Source organism: Hirundo rustica, chromosome 1, assembly GCF_015227805.2.
Source record: "Hirundo rustica isolate bHirRus1 chromosome 1, bHirRus1.pri.v3, whole genome shotgun sequence".
Lineage (NCBI taxonomy): Eukaryota > Metazoa > Chordata > Aves > Passeriformes > Hirundinidae > Hirundo > Hirundo rustica.
Window position 1 is genome coordinate 115544043 of NC_053450.1, and position 24109 is coordinate 115568151.

The 24109-nt window shown below is 40.6% G+C and overlaps 1 protein-coding gene across 8 annotated transcripts in view; it reads right to left on the minus strand.

The window, feature by feature from the left end:
* RBMS3 (RNA binding motif single stranded interacting protein 3) overlaps positions 1-24109 on the minus strand; it is a 706233-nt gene that overhangs the window by 347358 nt on the left and 334766 nt on the right. For 7 of the 8 annotated variants that reach the window (XM_040055262.2, XM_040055272.2, XM_040055279.2 and 4 more), the window contains one exon: positions 3089-3258. In XM_040055262.2, coding sequence (XP_039911196.1) covers positions 3089-3258 — 170 coding nt within the window. The remainder of the gene's footprint in view (positions 1-3088; positions 3259-24109) is intronic. The other variant, XM_040055310.2, reaches the window with a different exon arrangement.

A 24109-nucleotide genomic window follows, 5' to 3' on the forward strand; every position in this document is an offset into this window, starting at 1 on the left:
GTTTAGTGTTCAATGCACACCAACAAAAACACACAGCAGAAAGACAGAAAAGCAGGCAGGATTCATCAAAACAGCCCCATACTTTATCAAACAATTCTGATAAAAGGGTTTCTCTTCCTTAACCCACCTCACAAAATGTAATTAAATGAAAAACTTTACACATGCCTTGGAGGGCGGCCTCCTTTAGGAGACTAAACCTGAAAATGGGATGGGACATGATAGTGTACATAAACATAAGTGTTTCCTGCATTTCCTGTACTTCTGAAAGAGGAATATTGTGGGTTTAGAACATTATTCCTCAGCCTGCCAAATGAGACATTAGAAGTGACAGTTGTACTGCTAGCAGCCTTGTCCCATGCTAGAGCAGAGGAAATGGGTTCAGAAGGGCTCATTTTAGGCACTGGCAGCTAGCCTATGGGAACCAGTGTGCTGGACATAAGCCAGCTTTGGTGAATACTTCCTTTAAATACAGCTCTCCAAAAATATTGTACTGCAAAATAATAATATGGTTAATGGATTGGAAATAAGATTTTTCACTTCACATCTTGCAGCAAATTATGCTAGTATTGGGCTATGCAGGAAGCCTGGGAGCCAGCACCTTCTGCTCATTTGTAAATACCTGCTCCCATGAAGACTTTAATGCCTGGCGAAGCCCCAGCCGTGTAAGCTACGAGAGAGCTCTACAGAGGACAACATTTCTGAGGAGAAAAATCCTTCTCGTTCATATAGCAGCAGACTGTTGGGTTTGGTTTTAGTTGGGTTTTTGGGAAGAAGGGTTGGGTTTGAGGGTTATTTTGGGAGGTGAAGAGATAAGGGCTTTGGACCTTTATCTACATCCACTGTGGAACCACTTGCAAAGGTAAAGAAAATATCTTACAATACATTACCTAAAACCTACATACTGCTGTCATGAGTGAGAGTGTCTGAGATTGCTTTAAAAATCACTGACAAGAGTATGAACGAAAGTCAGATTTAAGCATTTCTCAGACCGCACTGTAGCCTGGAAAGGAGGTGGAGGGGAATGCACCACCACAGCTGCCAGTACAATTTCATGTATTTTCAAACATCTAAGTTTCCCTACGTTGTCTTTCTCTTCTGCTTCAATAAATTCTTTTAATTTTCTGAAAAAAAGTCAGAAGAACTATCTGGTTTCTCCTCACTGACATTCAGCCAAAGGATAGAAAAATCAGCAAAATGAGTGTCAGCATTTTTCTAAAAGAGCATCTGTTCACACAGGAACTCCATGACAGCAAGACAAAGCCCTCTAATCTTATATCAAGATAAAGTTTAGCGGAGCACATTAAAAATTTTGCCATAGCGCTAAAAGGAAGCCCTCAGATACTTGATGTGCACTTCCCATACGCAGACAAGGGGTAGGGACACACTCTGAACTTCATGATTCAAGTGTCACTGCTCACACCACAGCCTCACACCGTGACGGCAGCACTTAAGCACCAAAGCTGTGAGGCTCCTTTAGGAATGGTTAGCTCATTCCTGATCAGGTGAAAGCATTTATGTGAATTGGAGAAGGGCCAGACTGTAAGAAGTTGTATCGCAAAATGGCTTTTTGAACGTCAGCAGACCAGAGTCAATTTATACCTGCTGAGGATTTGGCCCTTGAACTGGGATTATCTGTGACTGTCACATGTGGAAAGTGTCAATGAATGTAGTTTGTACAAATGTCAGACAAGTACACTCACATTTCAGCTTGCATGAAATACGAAACATCACCGGCACACTATTCTCCTGTGAGCACCGAGTCAGTTCTACCCACAGAAGCTTTAACAGCAGAAAGTCACAGGGATGAGTTTCAAGCTCACATAATTTTACTCAAGTCCAGATATCACTTCAGTAAGACTGCTAGCTCCAGTCCTGGCCAGTCATGCCCACCTAAAGTGTACTCAGGGAAGCTTTCAGGATTTTTGATCAAAATCAGGAAAGGCAGAATGTCATAAAATTGTAAAAACCCACTAAACAGTTACTCCTGTTGCAAGCTTCCAAACAGCAGTCATTTGGATGAAGGTGTGTAGATCAGCCACAGACTGTTCCTTACTTAACCAAATTTCATTTATTGGTACCTATTTGAAAGGCTGATTTTTGATTACAAAATACAGAGATGATACTGTCTTTTGGAATAGATGACTCCACGGCAAAAGCACTGCGGTTCTACCGGTTCTACATCATAACAAGAGTGGATTTTTATATTCCAAATTTCTCCTTGTGATTATTTCAATTTAAAAAAAAAAAAAAAAAAAAAAAAGTGTTATGCTAAATTCCTCCATGGAGATCTCTGGCTGAAATCTCAAACTGGATTATTCCCCTCCCACGTGTCATCAATAATAATCAAGATTTTGGAATTCCAATCAGGTTGTCATTTCATATTGTTCACTACATTTAGTCAAGAGAAGAAGGGTAGAACAGTGCAATGTTTTAGGAAGTGGTTCTTTTGATGATGCACGAGGAGCAAAGAGCTCCTTTATGCCGCCTCTTTGGTTTCAACACAAACAAAACACAAGAAAACCAATCTTTATCAGCACAGTCTGCAAATATGACCCTCAAGATAAACAGGGAGGTAGAAGGTGCCACTTTGTACAGCATCATTTTTCAGTGGCACTGTAGTTAATTAGATGTTAATTATATGGCTACAAGGCCACCTTCAGTGGGTTTCATACTTCTCAATCTTTGAGCCCAGCAACGTGTGACACAGCGATCATAAAGTGTGATAAATGATTGAGGGAGGAACACCCATGTTGTGTTGTGCACTGGGGTGTGATTCACAGATCATTATAACTATAAAATCTGTCATTAGGGAGGTTTTCCTGCCATGCAAACTCTCCTTTTAACATAAGAAATCAACCAGATTAGAGCAAACACAAGTCAATGTGAAGGCCCTCACCTCTCTTCCCCTAAACTGATTACCTGAAGGTTTTTAGCAGGCATTAATGAGCCGTTCAAATTAAAGGAAAAACAGTCAACCTTCAAGAGCAGGAGGCTTCTGATCCCTTTCAGTGGCCACACAAGCGTAAGCTGGAAGGCCAGCTCTGACATCTTCCTGCAGAGAGACACAGAGTATCTTAAGGGCACTTACGGCTGGCACAGCTTGATAAGGTCCTGGTCGGTGGTGCCGGGTGGAAGGCCTCGGATGTACAGGTTGGTTTTACTCAACTGCTCTCCGCTGCTGTTGTTGCTGCTGTTGTTGCTGCTGTTTGTGCTGGGGCTGGGAGGAGCCATGGGGTGGGGAGCTGGTGCATAGGACTGCTGGAAACAGAGCAAAACAAAAAGGCTGTTACCGGAAAAGGCAAAATAGCGATGCAGAAGCGTGTGCTTTACCCAGGTAAATCCAGAACTATGCTAGGCTTGTCCTGCCCTCCCTGACCACTTCTAACTGCCCACTCCCAGCCAGCTGTGCCTTTCAAAGTGCAAAACAGGACCAACCAACATTTTGGGTGCAGCCATAGCTATATAATGCATTATTCTACTACACTTTTTAATTTGGAATTAAAGCAGCTAGATCACAAAACAAAGCTCTGAAATGACAGATACCCAAGGAGTAAGATAGCATTAAAGAAAGAAATTAAACACAATCTGCTCCAGGAGTATGCTAAAACACAAATAAGAATATCGAGCCAGAGGTACAGAAGCTGGTGCCAGAAGCCGAGTTAGTCTTTTCTAAACATGAGGAGCACCCAGTACACACACAGTCAGGTGGCAGAGGGCTGGCTAGGCTGAGAGAGGAAAAGAATTCCAAAGCAGCCTGAAAACACTCTGTTGTTACGGATGTCTTTCGCAATAGAGAAACAGGGTTTTGAAAAGACGATCAGGCCAAGACCTTCTGCTCTCAAAATCATACCCACTTCTGAACAACCACAAACCACACACAGCAAGCAAGAAATATTGCTTAAGAAGGGAGGCATTCTCACAGGGAAAAACAGTATTCTCCCCTAACTCACTGGTAAATACATGCTGTGAAAAAAAACACCCACGTGCTAGAAAAATTACCTAAACATCTCTGATCTGAGGCAACAATGGGGAATTTCAATTGCTGCAACTACCCCTGGCTCCCTGACCACTGGAGTATTTGCTCACAGCACAGGGTGCTTGCCAGGAGAACAACGGAGCCAAGGAGGAGGCCATCCTGTCACTACTGTGACCTGTGCAGAAAAGCTGAAATCTAGGGAAGAACTTGCAGGAACTGGAGGATCCCGAGGACTGAGCCCCAGATGGGCAGCCAGAGGAACTGGAGTCAGAGCTCCAGGAACGCAACTGCCTGCTGAGAGGGAGAAAATCCTATTTCTACAACCCGATCAGCATGTTCTGCTAGCTTCATGTGCAGTGACAACAGCAGGTAGATATTGGACCAATGCTAAGTTATCCATGCTATGCTAATGGACTAATAAAAGCAAAACATCTGCAATTTTCATTATAGCAGCAATGACTTCTAATACGCTTGTTCTGCATTTAGGCCTTGAACAGAGAAAATATTTAAGTATGTGAGTAATTCTGATCACGCTAATCAACTGCCCCTTTTTAATGTCAGTGGCACTACTTTAGTTCTTATAATTATGCACACACTAAATCAGTCTTAGTAGATGGATGTTTCTAAATTAGTAGCTCTAAACTCTTCAAACAAGTCCCTTTATTTAGTCTCTTTTTTAGAGGGAAAAAAACAAAAAAAAGTTGAAGAATACAAGGGGAGCATCAATGACAGGTGATGATCAGACATTTCAATGAAATAAAACACCACACTTGCACCGATGCCTTTTCTCCTGGCCTCCTCCTTCCTTTTTCCCAGTTTCTCCCATTTAAACCAGGAGACAGGGAACATAGTGCCAGGTGTGAAGACATCAGAATTCCTCTGCAATCTCACCTGGCTGTGATGTGACTCAAGTAGGAGCCACTAAAAGAAAAAAATACTGTTTTTTGGTGTGATCACCATGCTAGCAAGTAATAACATTGACTCTCATCTCCAGTAAGAGAAAGGGCAATGAGCTCCCTTCTCCAAGTCTCCGCACAGATACTTTTGCTGACAATCAAAAGCACTTAGTGCATACGGATCATCTTTCTCTGCACACACATTTTATGACTGGGTAATCCCCACCCACTCCAGCTTCAATGTCATTCCCAGAAATAGAGAGCTGAAGCAGCAGCCTTGAGTACCAGCACAGGCAACCAGCTCAACTGAGCCCCAACACTGGGGACACATCTTGGAAATCAGCTCCATGCCATGGCCACGGCCCAGCTGGATAACGCTGCCGGCAACATCAACCTGTACTAAATACATAGGCTTCTACATATTATAATATCCTGTCAGAAAGCATGTTTAAATCTCTGTGCACTGCAGAGCCATGGAAGAAGCAGGTACGACTGTGTATAACGCACTGGGCTTTCATACACTAAGAGCTCAGGAAATATCCCACTGCACATTTTGAGCATTGCTAAGGTTAAATAAAGAGACAAACAGAGGTGGAGATTACATTCTTACTGCTTTACCCTACATCTCCAAGATTACCATGCAGAATGAATGCACGTAAATGACGGAACGCAGTGAAAGATCTTCCCATAAGCTAATGAAGTGCTATGTACTTTAACTGTTATTATTATATATGTCTTTGCAGGGGATAATGAGTAAATGTCCTATTCTCACACCAACATAATAAGCAAGGGAAAAAAAAAAAAAAAAAAGTGGAAATTCACTTTAAAACAAAGAGCCATTTTCATTCTAGTATAAGATCTTTATCTTCACACAGAGGAAAACTCTGGGGGCCTAATTCTAATTTAAGCTTAAGACATTTTATCCCTCTCAACCAGCTGAAAGGGGATGGAGAAGCGAACACGAATTACATTACACCAATTTGGAGGCCACAGCTATTAAAAAAGAGAAAAAAGGTCTTGGTATACAGAGAATGAGGCCATATGACAGGCTGTCCCTCAAGCAAGAGCTGCTGAGACAACAGGCACACGTGGATGCCTGGGTTCTCAGCAGTAGCCTTGGAAATGCTTTAAGGCTGGGCAGAGAGGCAGCCACACCCCACTCTGGGGGATGCTGATCTTCTCAGCCCAGCAAACACTGCTACACCCCAAACACTCTTCACTAATAAATCTCAGCCACAACAGCCTACAGTAATTTCCATGCATATCCAATACCCCAGAATACCATCTGCAGAAAGATTACAAAATTGCCTCTACTGAGGCTGATGACATCTTCTGGATGGTTGCCAGACTAAAAGCTTCAGGTCAGAAGAAAGCTTCCAATTCTTGTTTCCTGAGCTGCTGAGTGGATGACTGATGGCAGAAGTATGTGCTTTGCCTCTAAATGAGCAAAGGATCTGGTTTGGTAATCTCCAAGTAATAACCGGAGTGAAAGAAATGACTGGAAACCTAATGATGATCCCAGATATGGACCTCTTGGTACAGGATCCTGGATGATGCCAAAGTAGGGCACTGTCTGGGGAGCCACCTGCACACCTGGTAGCAGGAAATTTGTGCCTTGTTCTGATGTTGGACCCCTCCACGGCTGAGGGCAAAGCACTCAACTTCCCTGCCTTGAGAGCCAGAAGGAGCACCACTGTCAAGACTGGTGACAAACACCAGCTGGTGGTGAAACACCCTGACACCAGCTGTAGAAGTCTGGAAGAGAAGTTCTGCCACCACAACCAAGCACAGGATCTACACCTCTAGGGGGAAAAAAAAAAAAAATATATATATATATATATATATGTGTGTGTGTGTGTGTATATGTGTATATATATATATATATAGGCAAAATCTAAATGTTTCACTCCAAAGAGCTGGAATTCAGAGCTGGTTTTGCCATTAATTTTTCACATAACCAATGCAACCAATTCATTTTTCAATTCTCATGCTTCATTATTTAGTGGAGAGTGTGTGGGGAATGAACTGGTTTGTAGATCATTCCAAGCAGTTTATTAATTTAGCATGGACGGCTAACAGGATTTGTTTTCATCTTTGAAAAATGAATGAAATTTCTCCTTTTTCATTATTTAAAAGTGAAAAAAAAAAAAAAAAAACAAGTGCTAATAATTCTTATCCATTCTCAGGAATGAACCCTTCTGCTTAAACCCTACAGTACAGTTCAATTCTCTGAAACAAAGTGTTCTGTGAAACTGCACACAGCTAAGCATGAATAATGAGATACACCTTAGTCTTTCCAAGAAGCCTAGAAATTCTGAACCAGAAGCCTCTCTGATACTAAATGAGCAAATCTCCTCCTTCCAACATCCAACCTCTTTACACAAGAACAGTATTTATCTTTCTGTGGCAACCAAGTACTCTTAGGTAGTTTTTCACTAGTTGCAAGCTTAGACTAAAGTATTTTCCTTCCAAAGCAAAACACTACTTAAATAGACAAATTTCAAATATTTTTCACACACAATTCCTTTTGGATGGGAATCACAGGCCCCAGATGCCAAGTTGTAGAGTCTGCTTTATTAGCAGCAGCTGGCTCCTTGGCAGGCTTCTGAGGCGGTCGGGCTTGTGGTTTTGGAGTGGCCTCAGAGCCTAGGAGGCAGCTGGACAGCTATGCTAATGGACTAGCCAATTTGTTTGTAGTCACCTTTGGCTATCCCAGATTTGTACTCTTTTATCCACTTGAAAGGGAGGTCTTGGAAAGATTCCCTATTAACACCGATATGTTGACTTTTCCTATCATAGTTTATATTTTATATTAAGAAATGAGTACAACGCACAGTTCTGCATTAAAACATGCATTATTTAAGCAATTGTGAACACACACTATCCATTTCACTCTGAATGGAGAGTTTTCCAGCTGCTAGATTCATCTATGTGCACAATTACAACACAGTTCCCTTCGCTCCCAGTTGAGAAAAATAAAATAAAAGAAAGTAAATACAAATAAATTGTGCAAATACCACTTTACAACTCACATTAGGAAAACACTGTTCTCTCTACAACCTACTCTACGAAGAAGTATTTTTTGTGATCTAGGGAGTTCTTACTAGCCAATTACAGAGAGGATGAGGGGCTGCCATCAACTTTTAGTCTGTTGATGGGATTTTGGAGCTGAGTGAACAGAAAATCTCCTATTAAGCAAAAGACAGTAATCACAGTTGAAGAAAAAGCAGAGCAGTAAAGGAAATATAGGGAAAAAAAAAATCAAAGTAACAGCAATTCTTCTGCCTTTGGTTTGCTTCCTTGGTGAGGAACAGCACCAGAAGGTAACCTGTATTTCTCATCCATAGACAGGTGGAACAGAAAAGTGAATAAAAGAGAATAAAAGGCAACACAGACGCCTCATGTATTTTAGAAAGGCTGCAGTCAAGGGAACTCGAGTTATAATTCTTTTCCTAAGTCTGTAGGGCGTTCAGTGCTCTTGCAGAATCCAGCCATGACTGTTGTCTATCTCCCATCTGGCCAATGAAGGCCTGGAAGACAGAGTTCCTTTTGGATGCTTCTCTACATAGTCAGGTCTTTCCCTAGACATATAAGAGAAAATGAACAGATGTAAAAGAGTCTGAGTTTTCTAACCCCTCTGCACAGTAACAGTTTCCTAGACTGTTTCTGTAGAAGCACCAACTCACCTCTTGGCAGCATTTTCAATCTGTAGAGCAATGGCATGTGAAAACATGAGTAAACTCAGAAGATGAACACAGACAATAAGGTTCAAAGTCTATTCCTTCACAGTTCTTTCAATCAATAAAACCAAAACATACCTCAGGAGGATTTTTATTTCTCTGAATTCCTTCCAAGACCTTTAAAAGTGATTTGCTAGATACAAGAAGCCCAGTGGGTCAGAGCTGCTGGGTTACACTCTCTGTACCGCAAAATCACTGCGCTACTCCAAGCAAGTCATTTAAGTTCCCTACATCTCAGTTTACTAATCTGTAATGATTCTTCCTTACCTTCTTAAGGCATATGTAATGCTCTGTGATCACTGGATGAAAGACACTACTATGGATTGCAATATTACTTAAAGATGGGGAAAATGCTATTAAAGTCTAACTCAATAACTAGAGCTAAACCTAATTCTTTTACAGATAAAAATTATTTCTGCATACAATGATTTTGCTATTCTGTATCTAAACTGAATGAATTTAATAATTTAAAATACTAGAATACCAATCAAATTAGTTTTCTCCTTAATAATATTTTTAATTTAAAAACAACTGTGAATTATGCATTCATGGAGCTATTGTGATTGTAATGTATGCATTGAACTTACTTTATTCCAAATGATATCTTTATTACATGGAGAAAAAGTATAATTGTGTTTTGCTTACCCTTTCATTTCACACAGGAAAAAAGAAAAAAAAAGAAGGTCACCTGGGGAAAACGGAAATTATGAAAAAAACCCTGACCTAGTCCTCCAATAGATATGGTAGTCATTCAGTGGTCAGATTGAAACTGGGATTTGATAGATCAGTAAAATACTTTGAGATCTTTGCTTCACAGACAAAGCTGTTGAAATCAGTAGGCTAAATACTCCTCAGGCTTACAATTCCCTGGAACCTGGCACAAAGCATTAAAGATCTGTAGAATGAAAGCACAGGCAAAATTTGGCTCAATTTTCTCTATTCCAAAATACTTCTCTTCTAAATCAAGACTGTGCAGATTTTAGCATTTTATAAATATTTACAGGGAGACAATACAGAGAAGTTCTTTACTGGACATTACCTGCAAAGTAGGTCTCATTTTATACAGTTTTCTGAATTAAAACCAAACTACGAAGCAAAGAAAAAGCTCCAGCAATTCACTGTTCTGGCTATTTTTAAGAGCACTAAGAGTTTAGCGGTCATTAGCCAGGGTGACATCCACTAGAAGCCTGAAAATCTTCTCACTAATAGTATCTCCTATTTCCAGTAAGACAGACTGAAATAATCTGCACTACTACCATTATCAACAGGAAATTTCAAAAGCAAATTGGTCAGATGTAAAGTAGCTTATTTTGAAGCGTGATGAAGTCCAAATAATAAAGCGGATTAGAGAACACATCATTAGGAGAGTCTGAAGATCATCTAACCTGAGGATGAATGGGCCCCAGCAAAAACCAGTCCAAGAGCCGGGAATGGCGTAGAAATTAGAAGCATTGTTTGCAGATGAAGAATACCCTGGCCATCGCTGCCTGCCTGGGTGTTGGTCACTGAATGGATGTAATAGATGCTGCAGAGCTGCCAGCTTCAACTCTTCACCCACTCCTGCCTACATATTGTTATAGCACAGATGGAGCTACTCATCCCTCATATGTAATCTTCTGTTTGTCCACAGACTACCCATAGTTCAGGTCTAAGATACGGTAACTCCTCTGAATTTAGGGCTTCTTACATCCAGCCAGGAGGGCAAAGCTTAGTCCTTAGCATTACAAAGCAAAAAACTAGCAATAGGAGCTGTGTCATCAAGTAAATATTTTCCAGAGTGGAAAATAAAATTCACAGCCTTGTCTCCTCTCATTTATTTCATGGCAGGAGGCTCCCGTGACAGAATATTTCTGAGGCATTATTTATTACTCCGTAAGGGAGAAGAAGAATTCTTTCTATAGATAAAGTATTTTGGCACTTTGGCAAACTCATAAACAATAGCCTCTATCCTTTGACATAAATTAGTGTTATTGTTTCATTATCCAATCCATTCATATTTTATTGATGTACTGAGACTAAATGTGAACAGACTCTAGATCCTAAAATTACTAAATTTGGGAAATCTGGACAACAAAACATTGCAATTCCTCTAATAAGTATATTTTAGAGCACAGATCAAAATATGATGGCAATTACTGTTTGTGATACAGCAACTCTGACAAACAAAAAACACCAACCAACCAAAACAAGCAAACAAACCACACAAACACACACACACACAAAAGAAAAAGAAAAAAAAAAAAAGAAAAAAAAAAGAAAAAAAAGACACAAAAAACAAAAACACAACAACAACAACAAAACAGAGCAGGAAAAATAACAGATTCAAGAAGAAATTATTGTTTGTGTTTACATTTCCACACAGCCAGTTTTGGGGCTACAATGAGCTGTTGGTACATTTGAAGGTTAAGAATAAAAATGCAGACCAAGAGGCTGACCCTTAACTTTCCTAATGTTTGCAAGAACAAACACATATTTGGTTCTGAGAAACTAAATTTACTCTCTGGGTATTTGTTTACATGTGGTGGACTAAAGGCATCTTGGAAATGAGCTGCTGCAGGCACGTGCTGCATTGCATTGGTTTTCTCCATATAGTCCACACATAGCCCAGCATCAACACCGCTGTGAGAACCTAGCTGCAATAAAAGCCCCCCCACATAAACCTGAATTTACAGAACAGAACAAAACTAAACTTCAAGATCATCTCTTTTCTCTCCACTTGAGAATTTGGCAAGCAGAGACCAGAAGCAGATGTGTTTTCATTCTGCAGGAAGAAAGCCCAACCAAAAAGATTTTTCAAGATCCAACCCAAGTTTCCTCAGTTTATCTTTCTTACAGAAGAATTAAGTGGGAAATCTGCCACTGTTGACATAAGCACTGTTGGGATGGAGGATGCAAGGATGGCAGAGCTCCCTAGGAATGTTGCTTTTCATCCCCCCATGTTACCACAATGATCTTTTGTAGATGTGCATGGGGAAGCTCTGCCTCCTCCACCCAGTATATATAAAGACAAGTTGTGTCTCCCATCCTGTGGCCAAAAGAATCCACAGAACAGAGTTTGGGAAAGGCTTTTCCTTTCCATAACAGCATGGTATCATCACCACAGAATTTGGGGCATTTCACAATAGCCAGAGTTCATGTTTTCTTTGAGACCCCTCGAGCTACAGTAACACACTGGTCCCAGGCAGGGTGCCAGAGGATGCCCGCAGAAGATATGAGCCATCACAAACCTCACCACATTTTTGCTTCCAGTGCAAACTCATCCAGCGCATCCATCACAGAAAACAGCTTTTAAAAAAATTGCCCACACAAGTCATTACAGCTCATATGTAATTCCTCACTTAGGAGAAAGAGGACACAACCAATCTTGTGAGACCAATGCAGGTAATTTCATTTACAGGAGAGCTAGAAAGCCTTCCCAAGAGTAAGCTGATATGGTGGGGGTAAGAATTTAAGTCTAGGTTAAAATTAAGGTGTCAGCCTACGGACATAGTTGGCCGCGGTGGTGCCAGTCACCTTTATGCTTCTGACAGCCCTGAATACTGTACCAAAAAAAGGCTAAGGGAGACAGGGAAGCTGGGATACAGCTCACTGCAGGCAGCAGTGAGAGTGAAACCCCACGTTAAGAACCCCTCTGTACCACTCTAGATACTCCTCTACATTCTTAAAACCAGTTGACTGTGTAAGAGGGAGAACTTCATAATGAGGTCACCACTATACATGATCTGAGAAACTGTTGGGCCCGTGGAAAGACGGAAGGAACGGGACTCCTCAAGACTTAACTTGGTGAGGAGGAGAATTCCAGACCTTCTTCAGGTCAAATGGAGCTTTGAACATCACATTACTGGCATCCCAGGAGCACACAAAATATTATGAACATGGGAAGGTGAGCAAGATATGCCAGGAACATTCTGGGATGTCAACTATGGGCTTTAAATCATACGCTAAGAAAGACTAATAAGCACTCTCCACTTTGTTACTGGAGATTCTGATACTTTATCAAATCTCCATTTCTTTTAGATTGCGTGACTTGCAAGGCAGACTTAGAAGGTAGTATGGGAAAAGCTGTTTTATTTTATTTAATTTAACAAGCATCTAATATAACTTAAAATTAAATATCTTCCAGACATCAATCAAATCTACTTGAGACAAATTATACCAAATAAACTGAATAATTAATGCAAAAAAAAAAAAAAAAAAAAAAAAAAAAGAGATAACTTCTTTATTCTATCCTTGGAATTTTCAGAATTACACCCAATTTATTTAAAGATTTTTTTTTTCTTCCTTAAAATTCAATTTTCTCTAAATTTTATTGGTTTTGAGAATGAACTTACTTAAACATGCTGAATCTATGAAACAAAATATTGCCATACTTTTGTCTCCATTCATCCTCTTACAAGGAAGCCATATGTAGGCTGAATTGAAGCCTGAGCACTAAACTCTCCAGATACACCCTATATTCACACCAAATGCAGACTGAGGCAAAGGTCCTAATTGATCAGCCCACTCATGGGGTATTTGACCACCTGTCTGAGTAGATGCCACAGCAGCTAATGCCCAGCATGCACGCTGTTGCCATGACTTCAGGTCCTGGAACCACAGGACTACTGAATGATGGAAATTTTGTAATAGTCAGATACACTGAAAGATGACAACTACTTTTTTTGCAACTAGTGAGATTCTGGCATGTTCTTCCTACAAGGCAAATAAAAACTATGAAGCTTTTTTTAAAAGGTAAAGATAACTTCAGAATGCCCATTTGACTTCAAAATCTGAATACAGATAAACCTGATCTGCTGCTTAGATATGCAAAAGACCCATTACTTTTAAAACTGCAATCCAGTATTATTCAGTAAGTCCTTTTCAATCTAATTCCTATTTCTTTCTTCAATGTTTCCCCTACTTCTGATTTTAAGCAGTTCTCAGAGCAGGGTGGCGGGAACTTAAAAGATCTTCATTTACAATGGTATAAGTTCTCAGTCTTTTTATATTTCTTCAACAACAGATTGTGGCACTGTGCTTGTCCGAAGTTTCAAATGTCATTTGACCCATGCACACAGAAATGTTGACTCAGTTAAACTATCCACACAAAACTAGGTTCCAGTTTGGTAAAGGCAATCTACTTTTTTTTTTTTTCCTTTTTTTTTTTTTCCTGGTATGCTCAGGATGTCTCATAGTGCAGAAACTTGATTTCAATGCAACAATTTGCTTTTTCTCGGTTCCCCAAAATCATCATTATTTTCTGCTAAATGTTGTGGCACGAAGAGCCAAGTGTCTTGCTAACAGACATAGACTCAGCTGAAGATGCTCAGCCTAAACGGTTTTGGGCTCTGTGCCATGTGCTTTTCCATACTGTGTGAAGTAACAATACGAAAAACCTGAACTTCTGTGCTCAGAGGTGAAGAGCTTTGCAATGTGGGGGCGCAGCTGCTTCGTTACGCATCTGTGTAAAATCCAACGCACCACTAATTGGGATAATGAGGTACTCCTGTTGCAAGCAATAGGAATTCAGAGTAACAGGGTACAAATGTTAAATTCCTGAAACAAACCACCAGCTCTATTTACTGTTTCTCATCCAAATGATATATTTCCTGATAAACAAAAGATTAAATTTCCTTCTGCACTGCAACATTGCCTCCAATCTCTTCTCTTAGCTTTCTGGCTTTTTGACCTTTTAATATTCTTCATTCACACATGATTTATTTTTTAAGTCGGGATTTTTTTCCTCTGGAAAGAATATGTATTTGAAGTAATTTCAAATGTTAAATCAGGATAAGCAAAGGAAGAAAGAAAATCTCCTTAATACATTTTCTTAATAAATGTTGTACCATGCTTTAGAATAGAAGCTTGAAGAATCATGGCATGTAACAATAAGGTTTGTATTTCAAATCAGATACATATAAATATTCTAAAAGTCTTAATACCAGTTAATGCCTCTGTCATAAGCTCATGTGCACAAAATGCTGTGGGGGGAAAAAAAAAACCAAAACCAAATATAAAATGAAAAATAATTTACATTAGAAAAACTAAACCATAATGGAGAAGAGTGGCAACTACAATACTTCTAGCAAGTATTACAACTTTTGTAATAGTAACACACAGTGTTACTAGCTGGAGCAGAAAGTTAAATTAGTTAGGAATACCAGCTTGTCTACAGATGTGTTGGCAGCAAAAGGAAAACTAAAGAAGAAACTATTTGCCCACTGCTCAATAGAACAGGGGACAAGTGACAAAGGACAGACGAAAGCACTTGCTGCTTTCTTTGCCTCAGTCTCCATGGGCAAGGTCTGCTGCCAGTCCTCTTGGCTGTCTTTCCCCAGTAGTAGGGCCTGGGCTGAGGAATGATGCTGAGGAAGAGGAGCATTAAGTTAGAAACTACTCTAGGAAGTCAGTGAGAGGTTACTGAACACAAACTGTAAGGGAGCCGGCCAGTGTCACCCAGAGGCTGCTCTCTCTTATCTCTGAGAAGCCATAGCAACTGGAGGCCATCAGGATGTTCCTGATGTCTGGGAAAAAAAGTAAACATTACATCTGCTTTCAGAAGAGGGAGCATTTGGGGGTCATCAGGCTGGCCACAGCCTACCATGGCTAAAGAGAAAAGTCTCACAGGTGCTGTATCTAAGCATGTATCTATGTGAGGGGCAAGAGCATCCAGCAGGGATGAGCAAGGGCAAACAAGACTTGACCACCTTGCTCAGCTTCTGCATTGGGACAAGCAGCTCCACAGATCAGGGGAGAGTAACCTGACTTTAGCAAGGCTTACAATGTGTCACAAGAAGCTGGATGACAGGAGAGAGTGCACCCTCACCAACACTGAAAATAACACTGAGCTGGAGGGAGTGGTTGGCCAACCAGAGATAAGGGCTGTCTGTAAATATTACTGCCAGTCTATCCAATGCTACAAGAAAGAGATACTCAGCACAGAACTCCTTCACCTCACACATTATGTATGCTAAAAGCTGTCCAAGTTTACTTAGAGAACAAATGACTACTAAGTGATCTGTGCAGGTACATCCTATAATCAAATTCAACTGCACAAAAAGGATTTGCTAAAACTGAGACATCTGAACTTTATTCCTTGCTATGTTTTGACCTCAAGCTTAGTTCATTTGCTAAAATCATTATTAAACAACAATGTTCCACACAGATTTCAACAGCAGTAGTATTTACATTAACGCAATATCCCTGGATTAAAGGAATTAGAATACTGAATATCCTATTCCTCAGCTTCTTTGAAGATCTACAGTGTAGACTAAGGAAACACTCTCTAAGAAAAAGCAACACTGATTTAAGGGCAGTCTGGTTCTCAATCATTTGAAATTAAATAAACTGAAAAGTCTTTAAAAATCTCTGAGACTAAAAGTTACATGATTAATGCCACTACCAGTTTCCATCAGATAATCAAAGTTCAGTCTGGGTAAGATTTTAAATTACATGTATCCATAGTTATAACAAATAGATTTTTTTTTTTTTTTTGGTAATCATCTTCTTAAAAGGGTGAGACTCCCTCATTCATGTCAAGGCATAGATCCCAATGGGCAGCATACTCAGTCCAGGCACTCAAGAGTATCTAGGCTCAATATCAGACACAAAGTGTCACACACAATGGATCTAAAGGGCTAACATAAGCCTCAGGTTTAAGGAATTTGGTCCAAGAAAATTTGAAAAACATCTGCAATGGGACACTGAAAGCCACAGAAATACTGCAGGACTTCCAGGTGGGTCTGAGGGCAACTGCAGGATTGAGTCCTAGTTACAATAAACCAAGCTATCACTGAATACAGAAAAGCCTGGGGTCTTGTGGAAAGCATAACTTGTCAAATAAAGTGTTTAAATGACCACGTGCAAATGACTACTCACACAGAATCCAAATTCAGGCTCATGAGGAATTCCAATATTTCCTAAATATCCTCTATGAATATAATCTTAACTTCCCCTGACAGAATTAGCAGAGTGTGATAAAAGAAGTTGAGATTTAGTCTCTATAAGAAACAACCCATTTGGGAAAATAAAAGGCCTACCTAGCAAAAAGACTTCCATTTGGGTGTTGCTAATAACATGTGGGAACATCTTAGGAAGTGGCATGAGAAATGCAAGCAGAGAGTAAATATCCCCAGAACACTTTTCACTTTGCAACTTCTTAACCAGATGTTGTACGCAGATAATCATCCTACGTCTTCTGTGATTTGACCCATTAGACTTTAGTCCTCTAAAAACCTCCTAGTGGGAATCCGTTTTAGAATTAGATTTTATAATAAAGAAAAAAAGAATCTGCGTGTTTCAAATCTGCCACCAAAAACGTGCAATTGATGCTGCTTGCCCCCACTCTTGTTTTACAAGAAAAATTTTGCAGTGGTTCTTTTTCCCCCTTCTTCCTACCATTCAGAACATTTTATGTGAAACATTTTATCCCATGTCTTATGTGGACAACCCTCAAACACACGAGGAGGTGGCAGCCACACAGTCAGGGGCATTGCTATCACATCTTTAGCAAGTAAATAGAAACACTGTTAACATGGTGACGTGTTTGACAAAATACAGACAGACTATTAAAAGCACTGGATGTTTTTAACACTTTTAAAAACAAATGTCTATATTAAAAAAAAAAAAAAAAATCACAGGGATTTCCCTTAAAAGAAAAAAAAATATTGATACTCTTAACTCTGCTGGTGTTAAATATCTGTGTTATCCCTCATATGCCTAATATTTTGTTTGCAATGGCCTGCCACTAAATTTCCTTTTCTGAACCCTGGGCTAATGCAGTTCTTGCCAGGCAAGAAGTCTTTCAATGATAGAAACAACCTGTTATCAGGCTGTTATATATTTCACTGAGGTCCACTAACCATTACAATTCCCTCATCCTACCACCCCCAACAAATGAAATGCTGCTGCCGAGGAAGAAATAGATACAGTATCATGGCACCTCTGGGAAGGACTACGCCACAGCTTTTGGCTGCTGAACAGAACTTCCCTGCAGCCATCTCAGATCTTGAGAACTTACCCTGCTCTGAACACATCTGGAACAGCCTCTGTAGCCAGCAGACCTCCAATGATCCACCGGTCTGGCAAAGAGGACACAATTTAAAAGTTTTTTCGCAGGCTGTATACTGAGGGCTTCTGAGCCACAAGTGGTCCCCTGACATCTTCTACCCTTTCTTTCCCTTCCCCCTTCTTTATGCATCATCAGCTGCATAAAGATGACTCAGAACATCTGGAAAGACAGGGTTTGTTCAGGCTCTGATGGCAAGATGGGGGAAGTATAGGTGAGAGTCAATCTGCAGCGTGACTCCTGCAATTCAGTGCCATAGCTCTGAAAAAACACAGCAATGGCTGTGAAGTTGCATATATGCATTCGCTGCATTTTTCAGTGCCCATATCTTACATTTATTCACCAAAGTAACAGCTTTTCTTTTCTCATTAATGCTTTTTGCAGTCTTCAGTAATTCTTCTGCAGAAAGCTATTAGTACACCAACACTGGCCAGGAAAACAAGACGTTGAGACACTCTCCCCGTCGCTCCCTGCTAGGAGTGCCATCGAGAACGACCGCACAGTGTAGCCCGGTTTCCCTCAAAGCACTGCCACCCTCCCGAAGCGTTAACTGCCAGGTTTCTGCAGCGACAGTCTGCAAGGCTAAAATTAGCCAGCAGCACCTTCCCTTGCACCTCACCACATGATAGGAAACAAACATAAATAGGGAAATACAATATGTCCCTAAAGGTGGAGTCGGAATACTTTCATCTCCGTAACAGTTCGGTAAAGGACACTTATACAAGCAGCTTCTCCTAATGTGTCATCTGTTACTTGCACTGTCATCTGCTTTCTGAATAACGCTAAAGACGACCACCCCCAAATGTGCTCCTTCAGAAACATTACTGTCCTGAATCAAACTACCTAATGTCTATGCAGACAAATTGTTTTATTAAGCAGGCCTATGTTATCAGATGCCTATTTATTCTTGCACCCCTCATGGATAAACACCAACCTTTCAGTGGATTCATCTCATTGGCAGCTGTTGTACATTTCACCCTGGACTATCCCAAACTCCTCCGCAAGCCACGTCTCTTCCTCCTGCACTACTGAGGTGCAACGGGTTGAAAGCTGCATGACAGACTTGAAAGATAAAGGATTACTCTTTTCTTTCCCTTTTCCTAAACAGTGCCATGTGCGTCTTAACAGCCATGCAAAGTAGCCACAGCTCTTCTTTTCCAAAATGTTGTTCAGAGGACTCACAAAAAATTAGGTGTATTGAAGTCAATTTGAAGATTCAAACGTAACAACGGGCAGAATTAAATCTGCTGAAGTTGCATCACAGAGTGCACAAGAAAAGAAAATGTAGCCAAATTATGAACACAATTAGGATTTTTATTTCCCCTGCATAAGGGAAGCATAAATAGTCCTTTGCACATATACGAAACCCCAGACATACATTACAGTGTTACATAACAGGACAGCATACAACAGGAGGGCAAAGAGCTAATGTGATTCAACTTACACAGAGCTCTGACAACTGCTTCTAAAGCTTATCATCACCTCACTGGCTCAGCTCTAGCGCAGCTCAATCCACTACCTCAGGTACTCCACTTCTTGTGCAATGTGCCTGTGGCTGAGGAAAAGTGGCTTGTCCCTGAAGCAAGGTTTTGGCTTGGCCACAAATTCCCAATGCAGCACCCAGGATGTGCTGGAGCCACAGTCATGCCAGCAGACCTGAGGTAGGGAGAGACTGAGATATTTTGGGGTGGGGTTTTTTTTTGTTTTAAATCCTCAGGGAGCTGACTGCTTCTATTTTGGTATCCTTAATTACAAACATGGGTATTTTGGTCCTAAAATGTTCTGAGCTTTTCTGAAATTAGCCACAGCATTTTACTTGAAGATGCCCTGGCAGAGGGTAATTCCACAGGCTAGCAGCCTACTTGCTGAAATAGCATTTATCAGCTACTCACTTGATCACAAAAATATTTGTCAGTTTACACTTGACTTCAAATTTAAAAACATCTTTAAAAAAACAGACCTCTTGATTAGCAGTTCTCACCCAACATCCCAAGTTCGTGAACTGACCTTGATGTTTAATAAAATCATTTATAAGACAGGCCAGTAAAAGGGAATTAAAAACAAACACAAAATCCCCTCCCCTGACACAACTGCTAAGGAGCAAACAAGGCCATCACCATTGATTCCTCTCAAGCCATTTATCAAACCACTGGCAAGAAAAAATAAAACCCAGCTTCATTACAAACAGAACAATAAAGAAAAAGAAGGTTGAATATAAAGGAAGTAATGCTCACAGACAATAGACAATTTTTGCAATATATTTTTTGTCAATAGTCCAGGCACCGGGTTTTTTTCACTGCACTTAAAAATTACGAAAAAGAGTACTAAATAAATCATGCAGCTGTTTGTGGTAGTGTTTCACGACTTTGAATTTCAATTGGTTCTTGAAATTTTTCATTATTGATCTGAGCTTTTTAAAATATACATACAACATTCACTAATGAAATCAGGGCAGGACAAATCACTTTCATCTTCATAAGCAGTAGCTGGTCTCACTCAAACAAACACCCAAATTAGCTTACTTTTGTTGCCTGTGTTCCCAGACATTCCTATTTACAGATTTTTAAAATGAACTCAGTTTTTTTGAAAAACGAAAGAAAAAACGAAGTCTTACCAAAAAGAAAAACCACCAACTAGAAAGAATTATCAACGCTTGGTCCAAAATAAGCCCACAATTTTTGTATTCTGCAACCATGGGCTTAAAAGCGCCCTAGCTGCATTTACTGTCTACGGGGTGGCATCAGAAGATCAGCTCCCTTTGCCATCCCACGTAGGCCAAGAGACAGACACCTCTCCCAAAAGGTTACAGCCCAAGGGTTTGTTCCTGTCATCACCAAGGAGAGACAGCACTAACACACAAGGACCACCACAGCCCCCTTGGGCGGACAAATTTCTTAAGCAGGGGGGAGATGCTGGGCAGGAGAACATGGAAATCCCACCAGGCAGGAGATGCAAACCCTGAGGATGTCAGGGCAGCACCACTCAGCAGCAGGCCACTGCCCTGCAGCAGCACTTGGCCCCTTCTTCACATTCGTCACTCTGCGACGGGGTGGAAACTCTCTGAAATGAATGTGGACAGTGCTGTTGGCACTTTGTATCAATTAACAAATTTTAAAATAAATAATACCAATTGTGTGACTAGGCTGGGAACTGGTTACCAGGATGCCTCATAAATCAGTATCAACTTGCCATAGTTTGAATTTAAAGCAATCAAGGCTATGAAAGGAGAGCCTTTTTTTAGGGAAGGTAAAATTGGCAGGATAGAAGGTCTCTTGACATCTAGTACCAATATTAACACTTGCACACTAAGTGAGATAGTAGGATAATTACCCTTTCTGAAGATCTGGAGTATTAGTTATATTAGCAGGTTAATTTTCTCAATTTTCTAAGCTCCCTTGCAGTGATCCACTGATGGCCAGCCTCCCTCTGACAGTTTATCCAGATAACTGACACTACTGCTGTTACCATCAGAATAGCTTTTATTCAAGCTGCCATTGTTTAACAGCCATAGTCTGTGTATATGAAAAGAAAACCCATTAAAACTCATTTCAAAGATCTCTGTTAGCCGGGGAAATATTTAGCAGCAGCAGTAGCTATGCAACAAGAAGGTTAAGCCCGTTAGTGTTTGTGACAATTGCACTTAGCCATTCTATCCAATGGCAAGAACGTATTTGCAATTTATCAAGGGAACAGATTTAGTAAGAAAATACACACAGCAAGAAATAAATGAGAGATGCGGGGAAAACTCGTATTATTGTGGCATCTGCTAGAGCTATTTTAGAACGGTGTCCCCCTGTGCTGCTCCATTGATGGGCTTGTGAGTATTGACTAAAATTAAAATCTGTTTCTCAGGCACTTGTAAATAGGCCAGGTTTTGTTTTGATTTTTATGTAGTCCAGTAATTTTCTACATTCGTTTAGAAAGTGTTTCAGTTTATGCTTTGCAATGGCCCTTGTGCCCTGGACCTGCTGTGAGAAAGGCTCTGCACTTCCCTCCTCCTCTGCCAAAGATACTCCTTATGGCACACCCTCGTCTCTCTCGCACATAGGGCCAGTTGCAGCAAGAGTTTGCCCTAAGGAGCATCCATTTCCCAAACACAACTTCAGCATTAAATCCAAAATTTTTGTGAGGACAAAGCAGGCTCCAATTTCTTAAAACGTACGCAAAAATTCTGCTTCATCTTCTACTTTGCCTATGCACAGGAATCCTTAGCACAGGCAAGGCCAACCATTAATGCCTTTTCACAACTCACCAACATTTAATTGCACTTTGGCTCCCATTAGGATGTGGCAGTCTGACCAGACAGCCAGAAAAACATAAATGCAGAAATGGCTTTGAGCAAGACTGCAAGCCCTCTGCTCCCCTTGGCAAATCGGGGCTACTCACACAGGCACTGAAAGAATTGGGGCAGCTGTGAGAACAAAGGTTGTGTAAAGCCAGCCACAAATAACTTCTAGAGAAATGCATATGCCATTTCTCTTACCATGATATTTAATTTTTTTGTTTGTTTTTAGTGGGAGTTACAAGCAAGGTCTATGCTACCTCCAGAGACAAAAACAGAAAAAAAGAAGCACTGGGAGGCTAAAAGAGAGAACTAAAATGGTATGTCTAAAATTTAAACTAATATGCTAATCTAAAAGCCTCCATACTACGTGACTGGGTTTGGAACTCAGAAAGCATAATATGACATGATTTGAATAAGTTGCACTTGGCAATATGAAGGAGAACTGCTGAATCACTGACTTCTATTTCTGGAAAGATGAAGTTTATACTGATTCTGGCTATACCAACACATTAACTCTTCAATGTCATCAGTCTCCACACAGTACTATCAAAAGTGCTTTTCTTCTTCCTCAGCGGGATGATAAAGGGAAATCCCACTCTTGTAGCTCTGTAAGTGTTTCCATGAAAACCACACCGCTTTGTTTTTGGTGGAAAAAACTGTATCTGTATCATCAAAACGGCCATCAGCCTAGGTAAAGAAAATTCTTTGCATGCTGAAGAAAGAAAGTGCCAAACCGGAGAACAGAGCATCTGCTACAGAGAAGGCTATAATTATCTCATGCATCTGAATACCACTGGGCATTGAAGTTACTCCAGCTATTTTGCCAGATCCTCTGTGTTTGGGGCTCTCACTTGACACCAGCTGGAAATTACCAAGAGCTTGAGAGGCCTGTCAATATAAACCATACACACCTCAAGGGCACTACTTTTAATGTCGTATGCCGAGTCTCCTTGCTCTAACGGGACAAAAATCTGAACTATCTTGCTACCACTGTCTCATATTACAGAACTCTGTAGCACTGCTAACTGTAGCACTCGCCGGGTAACTACTTCTGTACCATCCATCGTGGTGTGCTTCACTGGTTAGGCATTTTAATGGAGTCCTTGGCAGAAAGAAAGCAGGAAACAGCAAAATTGCCACTCTGCCACCTTACCTCCACCCAGCAGAAAAAGCAAGTGGTTTCCCTCAACAGATTGACAGTCAGTGTTGTTGCAGGAGCTTTTCCCTGGGGATGCCAAGCAGAGAAGACCCAAGCCTACTCCCATACCTACATGCAGGAGCTGGGCTTCTCTGCCTCTGTCTCCCAGGTCCAGGCCCCACATTCAAATCCCCTCAATGAAAGCCTTTCACAGGTGCATTTTTGGTATTTTGTTAGCTTATCAAGCACTTCTGGTCCACTCACAGAGAACATATCAACTGTAGTTGAGCCCCAGCAAGACTTTTTTAAATATCCACCTCTTGCGTGTCACCAGCAGATCACACAGGAAAATACAGAAAAGGTTTATAAAGTTGTTCTTCTTTCAGGACAACAAATAGCTGCTGTTCTATTTTTCCACAAGTAATGCCTATAACTGTTCACTTACAGCAAAGCAACTGAAAAAAAAAAAAGTAAAACACATTTTTCCCTGTTAATTCTTAGCCCATGCTTGTGCTTTTCTGGAAAGGGGATCAAGGTAGAAGAGGAACGACAAAAACACAAACAGCAGCAAGAAGACAAGAGCACAAAAATTTCCTTTGATTCTGGGAACACTAAAGGCTAAAAGAAACTCAGCTGCCTGGGTATCTCAAGGACAGATTCCCACGTGAGACTCCAGCCCGGCTGTGTCACAGACACTGACAGATGGGTTTCCCCAGCCTTGAACAACCTAATGGAGCTTTTAGCCAATTTGCATAGTGGCTGTCCCTGGGTGAAATGGGTACGTGTCAAGGACATTAAGCAGGCCAAGACAAAAGTGTAATAGCCTTGTATACAATATCACTTCTTACTGCTTGCTATTTTTAACCCCCAGAGGGAGGAAGAAAGAAAAGAAGAGAAAAAAGAAGCCTCACTGAAAGCCAGTTCTGAGGCAGCAAGTTCCTGCTTTGGGGAATAGGCTGAAGCAACAAGACACTTTTCTTGCAAAATGGAAGAATAAAAGCACTGTACAGACAATTACTAGCTAGCTC